At 46.1% G+C, this 13,115-nt stretch overlaps 1 protein-coding gene across 2 annotated transcripts in view; it reads right to left on the minus strand.

Annotated features, from left to right (window-relative positions):
* Positions 1-421: 421 nt before the first annotated feature.
* Positions 422-13,115, minus strand: part of SNX27 (sorting nexin 27) — a 73,724-nt gene continuing 61,030 nt past the window's right edge. The window contains exons 8-12 of one of the 2 annotated variants that reach the window (XM_021005271.2): positions 9,761-9,850; positions 6,183-6,332; positions 5,706-5,834; positions 5,269-5,328; positions 422-2,632 (exon numbers count right to left, since the gene is read on the minus strand). In XM_021005271.2, the coding sequence (XP_020860930.1) occupies positions 2,555-2,632; positions 5,269-5,328; positions 5,706-5,834; positions 6,183-6,332; positions 9,761-9,850 (507 nt within the window). In that variant the 3' untranslated portion in view covers positions 422-2,554. Of the gene's footprint in view, positions 4,488-5,268; positions 5,329-5,705; positions 5,835-6,182; positions 6,333-9,760; positions 9,851-13,115 lie in introns of both variants that reach the window. The other variant, XM_021005267.2, reaches the window with a different exon arrangement.

The following is a 13,115-nucleotide window of genomic DNA, read 5'->3' on the forward strand; positions in this document are numbered from 1 at the left end:
AGATCTGCCTATAGGCAGGAACCTGGAACAGATAAGTTCTCCTACTAGCTCTAGAAAATTCCAGTGGGGAAAACGAATTCTCCAAAGGGAATTCCAATGGAGATGAGGCAGGGATTTTAGATGGCCCACAGCATTCAAAATGCTGCCCTGTTGGTCCTGATCAGAGGCACCTGAGAGTCACAAAGGGTCTCAGCCCATTCCTTGAGCTCTGAGGGTTTGTTTTTTTAAGGCAATTGGGGTTAAGTGATTTGCCCAGGGTCACACAACTAGTACTGTCAAGTGTTTGGTCTAAGCCACACTTGAACTCGGGTCCTCCTGACTTCCAGGACCGGTGCTCTATCCACTGTGCCACCTAGCTGCCTCACTGAGGTTCTTCTTTATCCCATATCCCAACTCCAAGAAGCAGCAGAAGGCTGAGCACTTTCATCAATAAATCAATTTATTTAAAAGAATATGTTACAATTAATTACACTAAGTGACATTACCAAACAATTTTAGAGTGGTTAGCTCTAGAACAAGGAATGAAAGAAACACTGTTAGCCATTGTGTGTTTTCTCTTCACATTTCTTAAATCACAAATAAAAAATACAAGATACTGCAGTGAAAATACAATTAGAGTTTCTCTCAAATAAATTAAAAGAGTGCATGGCCTGGGGAGAGCTGAAACCAGATCCTAAGCTGGAAAAGGGGAACATGATACAACATTGGTTTCCATGTCAGCAGTTGGCCCCAAACTTCCCACCCCACATTCTCCCTCTCTCCTTTTAGGGTTCCTTTCCATAGTTCTAACTGTCCATGCATTCCAAATTATTACTGTGGAGAGCAAGCCAATGCTGTCCTGGGATGAATGAGGCCTGAAGACATGCCTGGATCCGGGAGAGGATGGTGTGGAGGGACAGAGGAAGTGGTACAGGAAGACTGGAGGGAAAGGGGAGCTCAGTATATCCCCAACACCCACCACTAAGGTCAAAAATGTCCTCTTCCTATATGCACACCACATCTTCCTCATCCCCAAGATAAAGTGCCACTAAACATGGAAAGGAATACTAGGAGGGCATAATGAGATTCAACCATAGGGCCCTCACGTGCTAACAATCAAACTAGCCCACAGCCTTAGGGTGTGACAATCTCCTGAACAGAAGAGCAGCCACAGCAGGTCTACAAGTCACCCAGGACTGGGAACCCTTGGGGAAAAATGCTGCCCAAGAGCCAGGCCCCTAGGCTGATGGAGTCAGGGAATGGGACAGAAAAAGAAAGCCCTTCTGAGGGCCTCAGCCTGCTGTTCCAGATACTGAATCGGACCTAAAAGGTAAGCCTGTAAGTGGCTCACCTGGAGCAGTCAACAGAAGTTACTTAAGTAGGCCAGGGTTGGGGCTTTGGACCTTTGATTCTAATTTCTCCATGAGAGCTCAGGCCAAGAAGCTAACACGAGCACCCCTAGATCTGTACCGTAGCTGAGCCAATTCCCTATGGGATTTAGGAGTGAGGATAGGAAAAGCATGAGACCATTAAAAACCATCCGATGCTTAGGCAAAGAATAAAGTCAGAGACTAGCTAAAGATCATGGGCCTTGGGAGACGGGAGGCCTGGCCAAAGGGCACCTCCCTAAAGTGCAGGAGTGTGCTGAGGTCTGCTCTTTTCCTCTGTTTCCCCACAGCTCTCAGCACTTGTCTCAGAGAACAAAAACTACTCGGGAGCCAAACAGAGTGGGAGGAAGTGGGAGGGGACCGGGAAGACCCTGCTGGCTCTAGTTGGGGTACATATAGGCTGTGCCACCCTCAAGACGGAAAGCAGAGGGAACTACAAATGAGAGGGAGGATGTCAGGCCTAACACGGGCTCGTGGAGAGATGGGCTCATTTTCCTAACCTACAGGATCCTGGGGCCACGCTGACCTTTGCCACCAGAAACCTGAGGTACAGTGAGAGGGGGAAAGGTCAGCACAGCAGACAAGGTCTCTTCCTCTCCACTGCAAATGGGATGCTTTGTTCATGACGCAGCTTCAAGAGGGGACTGCCCACAGACCATCACATCCAGCCTTCCTGGCATCTTTCCCTAGGGCTCCATTCCCTGAATGCCCAAGCATAAAGGGATAAACATACAGTGTCAGGAAGGGACTATGGCAGCTGCAGCATACTGTAGAGATGGGGGGAACTCATACAGAGGGGAAACTGAAAAGAAAATCAAGAGTACATTATCTGGAAGGCATGGATACCTCACACTTCCTCCCCAATGTTGTCTTTATATTACCATGCAAAGAGGGCAGACAAATCCAAATGACATTAACTATGTCTCTCTCACTATTCTGCAGCCAGCAATTCTGCCATTCGAGGATTCTCTGGTTGGTCTGTCCCTCCCCACGACAGAGAGGGGCAGGTTTCAATCATCTTGAAATGTGAACAAAACTCTGGCCAAAAACCCCCTAGTGGCTTGGAGGAGGAGGCCAGCATATTCTCTTTCCAAAGCTTTTGGCTCAGTCCTAAGTTGGTTAAAAACCAAAATGAAAAAGACAATCTTGTATAAAAGCCTTCAAATGTGGATTCACTTCCTGCAACTTTAAACTTTCAGCACATTCTTGAGCTCTGCAAAGTCTGATTCCCAGTCCACCTGAGTTAGCAGTGATGGAGAGGCGTTCTATGCAGACCCAAATCACCAGGTGGGCAGATGCCAGGAAGACAGGGTGGGAAAGAGAGGAAGAAAAGTAGACTCACAACTTTCTGCAAATATATTTCTGGTTTTGAGATACAGATCACAAAAAAATAAATTTCAAACCCTTGGCAAGCCCTGCTCAAGAGAGACTAGGAGCCTCAATTTAGACTTACTTTCCATAAAGCTGACCAAGCCACCCTCATGACTTCAGAGTTTGTTTTTTTAGGAGGAGGAGAGAGACTGAGAAGTGTGTTAACAGTAGCACCCCATGCTACCCTATCCTAGTGTTTTTAATGTAGCCCACACAGAGCCCCTTTAAAAGCAGCTAGCTTGTCTCAAAGGTCTAACAAGTCAGAACAACAGGCTCTGTGGGTGGAAAAGGTTCCCCTTTTCACTGTGTCTCTCAATTCCAGTCATCCACCATTTCTGATAGAGCTCCTGCCTTGGATCTCAACTGATCTCCATGGTGAAGGTTGGGGTTAGTTAGCAGAGCAAAGGGCCAAGGATCTCAATTATTCATAAAACCACGAACAAATCCCTCCCCCTAACACTGCCGCCCTATGAAGCTATTTTAAAACCCATGACGGTGTTCTAGTTGGGTGAAGTGCTTATATATACACAGGGTATGACTTCCCTTTTCTTCCTCCATACAAAGCCAAGTTTCATGTCCAAAGCTGTCAGGTCTAGAACCATTCCTTATCACTAGTTCTGGAGAAAGTGATTCTGAGGGGTGGACAGAGGAACATGACCACCACAAGGCACGTCTGGGTTTTCTGGAGGAAATGGACCACACACAGAACAATCTCCAGTGCCCACCCCACATCTGTACTGCTTAACCCCAGGACACTGGTGAAGCCTGGGAGAGCTCCTCAGAGAAGCAGAGGCGTGAAGTGGAACAGGGCTGGGGAAAGGTGAGGAACGAGAAGGATATGGAAGCTGGGCATCTTTCTCAGAGCCAAGAGGCAGCCTTGACCAAGTCTTCTGGTTAAGCACACTACCCCTGCCAGACAAGAATCTTTTCCTCTCCCCAGCATCTCTGCCCTCCAGCCTCCTGGAAAGCAAAAGGAACCACGCTTCTTGCCTTTGAGGCTCCATGTCAACCTCTAGCCAGAATCCGCACCCAACACAAATAAAGGGAGAATAAAAACCCAAGCAGGTTGTAAACTTTTCAAGTCCTTCATGAGGAGAGGTATTTTCCCTGTAATTTTTTTCTTTTTTTTTTTTTAAAAGTTTGTTTCAAAGGAAAAAAAAGAACGAGAGAGAGATAAGAGTAATGAAACCTGGTGAAAGGTGTGTAAAAATGTAAGCTAAAAAAGGTACTGCCGTCAATATGAAATTTAAAAAGAAATATATATGTATATACGTGCAGCTAATTTGTGTATATATATATAATTCTTTTTACATACATACATATATACGTTTGAACAGTGCAAATGGATGGAGTCCATAGTTCCAGTTTTAAAAATAGAGTCCAAGGAGAGTCTGTTGGTGGGAGGCCTGGGCAAAAGACAAAGACCCCTCTAGCGGCTGGGCGGGGCGCATTGGCTTTCCAGGTGACCACTTGGTTGGCTTCTGGTGCTGACCATCCTATGTTTTCTACCAGCTCAATTCCAGACATGAAATTCACAAAGGGGATTACTAATATTCAGTTTAGGGCTTTTTTAATACAATGACTTTTTTTTTCCTTTTTCTCCTCTTTTGTAAGTGTTAATGGTTACTCTGACATAGGGAGTGGAAGGGGGGGAGAAAGAACATATGAAGGGGGAAGAGGGGAGGGAATGAGGGGGTGGGGCTAGGTGGCCATATCCCTCTGCTGTGACCTGGCCATCTGGAAAATGTTCTGAAAGGAAAAAAGAGAAAAAAAAAAAGCCTGGTTATGAGGGAGCCTTGGGAGCCCCACACACATTTCCAGTGTGGAAAACCCGAGACACAGAAGCTGTGCAGGTAACATTTGAGGGGGGGCAGCAGAGCATATCTCCTCCCCATGCCATCCACATAAATGCCCAGACCCAGGGCTAGGGCTGACATCTCCAGACGGCCTCTTTTGTTACATCAAAATGCCTCTTTTCATTCCATAGGCTGAGCTGTCCTTCCTAAAACCCTTTACGTTCTTTCTGAAGAGTAAGTGGCCAGCTACAAAAGCAGCTTCCTAGGAGATGATGCCCAGCACCGGCTCAGATAAGGACCGTGAGAGAGGCAGCAAAGCACCTGCCCACCCACGAGGGCAGAAAATCTTGACCAAGACTCTGTTCCCGATCAGTGCCCTGCTCAGAGCCACGTCCCAGAGCCAGCTCTTGTGGGCCCAGGGTCCTGATTCAGGCCTGCCATACTGGGAGGTAGGGGGCAGAGGGAGGAGAGAAGAGATCAGAAAAAAAGACAAGACAGCACAGGCTCTCAACAGCCACTGCTTGCTGGCTTAGCCCGATTCCCACCCAGCACATACCAAAGTGTCTCTTGGAATACTTTCCTGGGCTGTGTGTTGTCTGCAATGGAGACTCATGGGGGGGGGGGCGGGAAGAGCAGTGGGAAGGAAAGGAGGAGGCAACTGCAGGGAGCCAGGCCACTGGCCCAACATCCTCTGTTCAAAGAAGCAAAGACCAATGAGCAGAGCTCTGAGTTACCTCTTTCCTCCACTTGAGTTCGCAGAACACCCTCTCGAAGCACTCGTGCATGTAATTGAACTGAAAGAGAAGCAGCCGCACTCACCACCCCTTCACTGCCAGGCCCCCTCCCAGGGTCCACCCTTCCCCCAACTCCCTTAGGACAAGGATAAAGGGGGCACACAGGTGGAGAGCAGCCAATGGGAAGCCCTCCCCAGCTCATCCCCAGCTCTCTGGCTCCTCCTTGTGGCTGACTGAAAAGAGGACATGGCTCCATCTACCACCTTTTCGGGGCCAGAGGGACAAGGGGAGCTTGACTCTGAAGGACCAGCCTGGGGTTCTGCGCCCCAGACAGGTGCAGAAGACAAGAGTATTCCCACTGTGCTCCTCAGCTGGCTGACTCTCAGCTTTATGTCCATTGAGCTTTTCCAAAACATGCAACCCATGTGACCACTCACATAGGGTGTGAAGATTTTAACCCATCGAGGCTTCTTCTCTCCTCGCGCATATTCAAAACAGAAAGCCATTCCCTCTTCGTCAGTGTCCCATCGCTGCATCTCATCCCACTCAAAGGCTATTACCTGGTTCTGAACATCAGAGAGCAAAACATCAAGGGAGGGCTGAGGATGGGAGCTGGACGGGGTCTGGGTCAGCAGCAAGGGCAGAAGGGATGGAGAAGTGCAAGGCCAGGGCGGGCCAGGAAGGAAGAACAGAACAGCAGCTGGACAACGAAGATGGGAAGCAACAGAGCTCTACTGCCAGCTCGCCAGGCCCAGCCACACGGTTGTGCTTCGCTTCTCTTCCAAGGAGAAGGGCTCAACGTATGGCCAATGGCTTTGGCATCAAGTCCATACCAAACATACGTCTTCACTCTCGTGGAAGTCTCGCTAGTGATGTCTCCCCTCATTTCCCCCGGCCTTTGGCATGGCTCTCACCTCAAGCTGCCCTTCTTCCGTGCAGGCATGTAGCTTAAAGTGCGTGATGCTGATGGCTGTGATGACATGTCCCTTCCGCCTAGAGTCACAGGAACAGTGGGGGAAGATAATCTCATTGTAGCCCTCACAGGTCCTAAGCATGTTGAGGTACTGGGGAAAGGAAGGAGGAAAGCGGTATCACTAGGAAGTCAACTTCCTACAGAGAAGCTAGGAAGAAAGAAAAGCACAAGAGACAGAAAAGGTTATGGGGGGGGGGGGAAGAATGCCCCACCCCTCCAGCACCCAGAGACCTGCCTCTGCATCTCCACCTCTTAAAGGAGGGGAGAAACGACCGCCTCTCTCACTGCTCAGAAGGGGCAGGAGGGAGGACAGCAGAAGCCCTCACATCATTCATTCCTGTGCCTTCCTTTCACAGAGCCCAGACCCACAGGAATCTAGATACCCCTTTATTAAGGGGACCCAGGAAAGAGAGCTTGGCCGCCTCTCTCCCCTTTCCTTCTGCCTCAGGGAAGGTAGCAGTCTCATCCCAAGGAGGTAGGTGGTAAAGGTCTTCTCTACAGGAATTTCCTAAAAATACTTGGGATTAAAATTTAATGGATTGCAATAGACAGTAACGATCACTGACATTCAGACAGCACTTTTTAAGGTTCACACAGGACAAAGCCCTCTCACTTAAGCCTCACTGAGGTGCAGAGGTAAAAAGATCTGACCCCAGTCACACAGCTCCTGACTCCAGCACTGCCTACTACCCTGGGCTTCTTGGGATTCACACGTGGTGCCACTCATGAATCAGGGCAGGTCTCCTCTAGTTAAGGAGGGCCTATGGATCCTAACCTCAGGTGTTTCCCATGCCCTTTGAGTTTGCAGAGGAAGGTAAGGAGCGCTGTATGAAAATCCTGAAGAATGGCTTATGGATTCTGTCCTGAACTCCATAAGAGGCCTCCAGGAAACATTCCAATAGCCTTGAGCCTTCACACTCTCAATCACACGTCATCAAGGAGACAGGGAATATGGGGGGATGTTAACAGAGAGCCAAAGATAAAAGCACCCCCCCAACACACACACACCCCTTTTAAGTTCACTAGGCTGGCAACTAGAGTGGAATGTCCTGTGAAGCTGGCAGCTCGAGGGGAAAAAAGGAAACAACAACTCTAGAACGGTAGGAGGAAATTCCTGCTGGACTTTGAGGCCAACAAACGGTACCAGAGACAACAGATGCCACCAGGGTTTCCACTAAACAATAAGAGAGCCCTAGGCAAATCACCTAATGTGCTCCCTCCCCTCCCTTAACATTTCCATGCAGGTTAAAAAAAAAAAGCAAAAATTAATCATAAAGGCAGCCTTAGAGGGCAGAAGCAGCCCCGGGAGCAAAGGGCCCGGGAGGATCCCACACCCTCCCACCCAGCATTGGCTCTGGCTTCCACTCTCTTCCCCACCCCCCACCCTCCTCTGGTACCCACAGACACAGCTGAGCCTTGAATCTAGGGAGAAAGAGATTCAGCCTCTCAGCATGTTCATCGGAAGCTCTCCATGGGCTGAATCAAAAGCGGATTCAGCTAGAAAAATGCTTTGGTAAGATTTCTACAATTCTCAGAGCATTTTTGGAGCCTTAAAGCTGGTTCTTCCTGCCTTCTTTTGTCACTGAGAAATGCTCAGTACAAACAGGGACAGCCCTAGAGTCCGGAAAGACCCGAGGCCAAAGTCCCTTTGGATTCGTCCCAGTTGTGTGACCACAGAAGGGCCCATAACCTCCTCATCTGCAAAAGGACAAAGCTAATTAATCCTTGTATGCCCTACCTCAGAGGGCTATTGTAAGGAAAACGACTGTTCAACCTCAAAGTGCTCAATGAAAGGTGAGTTATCACCAGCAACAACCCTTTAGGAAGTAATAGGACTTAGGAAGACATTTTAGACCATAACCTAGATGAAAACCAAGATCACCCTGAGCTGGGTGAGGAGGCAAGGGGAAGTCTCAGGGGGTCAGTTTAAGGCCAGTGATCCCAATCATATTGATCTGAATCTCTCTTTTACGGGGTACATGTTTGAGGATAGGGAGAGAATGACCTGAAATTGATGGCATGTGATTTTTCATTAAAGTTAGAGAGGGAAGAGATGTGGGTTTGGTCAACGGATAAGAGGTTTAGAAATGAGACAAACCCAAAGTTCCCACACAACAAAAGTGGGACTTTGTTTACAACCATATCCAGGTTAAGAGTCATAGATGTACATTTACAACACATGGTTATGAGAGCGTTAGCCTAAGGCACTGAGAATGACATTCTTTGCCTTAAACACTATTTAAACAGGTGCCCCTATCAAACAAAACAATAATAGCAACTCACACGACTTACAAAGCACTTTCCTCAAGGTGAAAAGTATAGTAAGGGTCGTTTCAAGAGTGTTCAATATTCATCAAGGTAGGCAAATACAGAATTAGAGGAATTATTAAAGCAGGGACTCTGGGCTTAACAGAGCAGAACGCTTCTGGTGAGCACGACAAGGTGCACTTTGGAGGAATGTAAATTCCCCAAACAACTTGCCGAGGGTCAAACCAGGTATTAAAAGGTGCCCACTAAGCACATTCCCCCCATCTAACTCACAGACTGACATGGAAATCCCTGGTCTGTCAGCTCTGCAAAAGAACACGGAGTCATGGAAAAGCCCAGCATGCACAGATACCGTCTAGATGTGATTTCAGTCTCTGAGTGCAAGTCAGGAAGCAGAGCACTATCCCACATTCCACCTTCCTTTTTGTTGGTGGTGCTGGTGGTGAGGCAATTGGGGTTAAGTGACTTGCCCAGAGTCACACAGCTAGTGAGTGGCATGTGTCTGAGGCCGAATTTGAACTCAGGTCCTCCTGACTCTGGGGCCAGTGCTCTATCCACTGCGCCCCCCAGCTGCCCCTCCTGCATTCTACCTTCAACAGAAACTGAAATTCAGTCCAACTCAGAGAACTGGAAGGGGACAGGAAAGCAAACATGTATTTTTTTTTTTTTTGCTTTTTGGTGAGGCAATCGGGGTTAAGTGACTTGCCCAAGGTCACACAGCTAGTAAGTGTTAAGTGTCTGAGGCTGGATTTGAACTCAGGTCCTTCCGACTCCAAGGCCAGAGCTCTATTCACTGCGCCACCTAGCTGCCCCCCAAACACGTATTTTAATGCAAACCCTGGCAAGGATGTGAGCAGTCCTCTCGAGGTTTTTGGCCATCCCCTTATGCATTAAGTTTTAGGAAAGTGTCATAAAACCATACCACCTGACTGGAAGGACCCTATTACGATGCATAAGAAGAGATTTTTGGAACAGGAAGCGTCACTTATACAAAGCTTACTTTTTCCTGGCAGTCTGAATATCTCTACTGTGCAGAGGGACAACTCAAGCACACTGAGGGGGGGTCAATGAACTACCCCAAATCTTACAACAGATGAGGAGCAGGGTCAAGGCAGAAACCCAGCTCCCAACCCCCTTGTTTGAGCTGTGTCACCAGGACTGCATTACTCCCCTGCAAATGCGCTGGGGTGAGGGGGGTTTTTTTGCCATGAGGGAAGTTCAACCCCAGATTTAAGGGGAACACAAACCTACCATAACCATCTTCCTCTGTTCACACAGCTTCTGCAACTGGTATGATTTTTCCTCTGCTTTGATATAACCTTTTTTCACGTCATCAACAGCCTAATATCCAAACATAAGCAAAAAAGAGAGGGAAGGAAAAATGATTGTTAACATTAGGTCTTTAGAAAACTGGAGGAACAGATTAATTTCCAGAGTTATTCTATTCATTCTGACCATTATTTGCTTCATGAAAGACTGCTAGGTACACTGATTCAACAATCACCAGCTACTAGATAAAAACTCTCAACTTCTTAGCCTAACACTCAAGACCGTCCGTCATCTGGCCCCAGCCCATTTCTCCAGCTTTATCTCACACCACCCTCCATCACATTGTCTAAGCTTCAGGCAGGCTGAGCTATTACTCACCTTCTAAGGAACACGCCCCTCCTTCCCCATTATCTCCATCTATCAACATCATACCCAGTCTTCAAGGCCCAGCTCACCTCGCAGTGATCTCTTCATTATATGCTGCCCTAGAACTCTATGCTCCTCATATATTTATCACATTCTAATCTGCATTTTATTTATCTATGTGTATGAAATAATAATTAAATTCAGCAAACATATTATTAAGCACCTATTAAAACGCAAGGTACCATGTTAGTTGATGCAAATGCCAAGACAAGAAAGAAACAAGGAACTTAACAGTCTACTGGGAGGAAACAACATGCCTGCAGATAATCACATACAAAATAAACACATTTCTATTGCACTTTTAAAGCTTTATCAAGTTTTCTTCTTCCAAAACAACTGTATAAGGTCATTTCATAGACGGAAGAAACTGAAGCTCACAAATCATATGACTTGCCTCTGGTTTTACTGTTACTAAGTATTAGAATGCAAATTCAGGTCTTATGACTCTAAGTCCAATACTCTGTCCATGACATCATGGCTACCTCCTAACATATAAATTCACTCCTATAAGATTTTTTAAAAAAAATTTATCTGGCCTCTGAAATATCAATGTAGGTACTTCCTCTACCAAGCAGATCAGCATCTTTGTGCCTTTCAGTTGTAGAGAGCTGCCTGGGTCACTCAGAAGTTAAGTGACTTGCCCAAGTTCACAGAACCAGGCTGACACAGAGACCAAACCTGAACCCAGGTCCCCTGATTAAGAGTCTGGCTCTCTACCCTGTCATGCTGCCTTTAGAGATTGTAAACTTAACTGCAGAAACTGAGCATTGTATCTATCTCCCCACCACTCCCCAGCTGCAAAAGGCTTTGTTCTTCTACTTCAGTGGACAGATGAGCCAGGAATATGGTCCTGATGCAAATGGCCCCTCATCAAAACCAGCCTTTTCCACTTTTCTGATCTATGTCCATGTTTACCCAGAAATCCTCCACAGACCACCGACCCTCTAAATCTTTAATACTTTGTTGGTACAAATGGCTGTGCACACAACACCCAGGATTATCCACGGTGTTGCTCTCTCTTGCTGTATCCCCCACCTGCTTTTCCAGTTCTGTTCTGGCTCACACCACTGGTGGCAATATGCTGCCACCTGCTAACAACCATCACGTCTACTTCTTTTACCTCTTGGTCACCTGTAATTTTGATTCTTCTGGAACCATAGTGTTGCATCGCACAACCTTACGGTATCACTGAGCAAATACTGACGCTGAAAACATAAGCTTCTACGTCAGAGAAGAGCTTGGGATCGCTGAAACGGCACGGCTTCGGGTTTCATTAAAGAGATCTGCAGTATTCTAGTACTCTGTTATTCACAAAGGAGCATCTGCAATATCTCGCTGTTGAGAATGAATTCCTCTTTCTTTTTGACACTGTGCAAGATATCCTCAATAACAATGAAAAACATTTTTACCAAGCCTGTCTCTCCCTGATTTATACTTTGTTTGTAACATTGACAATTAAACGATCTTTAAAATTACATCTTACATTGTCTTTTTATATATATATATATGAAGGACACCTTGATGGAGAACAGTCTTTAATACTGTATTTTAGATTTAGTAAATCAAATACTTTTCTGTAATCAAACGATAGTTATAGTAGTATCTTATATCTCTACACTACTTAGTCAACTGTGAGACTAAAAACTGGTCTACTATAGAAAACTGGCTATGAAAGCCTGCTTCTTCTCTCTCATGTCTTCATCAAGGAAGCCCTCCATATGTGACTAGACCATTCTCACAAAATTTATATGGATGAGAAAGTAGTCATATGGGTTAACAGCTGCAAATGTCTTTTCATTTAATTTTATTTTGGTATTAATACCATCAGTAATCTTTTCTATTTTCACAGATATCTTGAAAGTCCATCCCCAAGTGCCTTCAGTCCACTGACCTAATATTTATCAAATCCACCTTTCTTATTCTAGTTTTGCTTGCCAGTACATTCAATCTTGACCTCTTGCTTTGCCACTGTTTTTCTGGCTAATTACCTTATCCCCACTGATCTTCCACCGTTTTAAACCTGTGAATCCATATATCCCTAGGTAACCCCTGCCACATGACTTCTCTCTTAACTCTCCAGGACTTAGCAGGAGAAAGTTGCAAAATTAAGCTGATTTCACGCACTAAAAAGCAATGGTGTATAACATCAGCTGGGGACTTGCTGATGCACAATACTTTTATTCTATCCTATCAACTCATCTCATTCCCCAGACTGAATGTCCCAGATCTTTTTTCTCTTTTATTGCAAGTAACTGCACTCCTACTTCACTGAAAAGATCCAGACAAAAGTTCTTAGCTGTCTGCCTTCATTCCTTAAATGTTTTTAGTATCATCACCCATTTTCTTCTTTTCCTTCCAGTCAAAAAAGAAAAGGTATTCTATTGCAAAGGCTAACCCTTAAGAACCTGCAACTGTAAACCTATTATCTCCATCCTCCTCCAAGAACCTAGCCTGGCAGCCACCTTTCTCTCTCACATGCACTTTCAGAATTTCTTTTCTCTGACTCTTTTCCAATTGCCTTCACACATGCTCAGGTCTCCCAAATATTTTTAAAGCCATCCTGTGACAATCTCACCAGCATGCTGCTAATGGAAGCCTTATGACTAACCTCCCTCAGCCTCTTCTCTCTTCTCATTAGAAGGCTTGGAAGGCAGAATACCAAACTCCTCCCAAATATTTTTAAAGCCTTCCTGTGACTATCCAGATAGTCTATTCCACTGCCACCCCATCTCTCCTCCCTTGCTACGCTCCTTAGAAAAGTCTTCTCTACTTTTTCTCTACCCACCTTCCCAACTCCAAACAATATGGTTCCAACTCTACCACTGTTCTGAAACCACTCTAAAATTAACAGTAGCTTCACAGTCAACCAAATAAAAAACTCATCAGCCCTCATTCTCCTTGACATCTCTGC

The sequence above is a fragment of the Phascolarctos cinereus genome, unplaced genomic scaffold (assembly GCF_003287225.1).
Source record: "Phascolarctos cinereus isolate Bilbo 61053 unplaced genomic scaffold, phaCin_HiC Scaffold_5;HRSCAF=322, whole genome shotgun sequence".
NCBI classification, from domain to species: Eukaryota; Metazoa; Chordata; class Mammalia; order Diprotodontia; family Phascolarctidae; genus Phascolarctos; species Phascolarctos cinereus.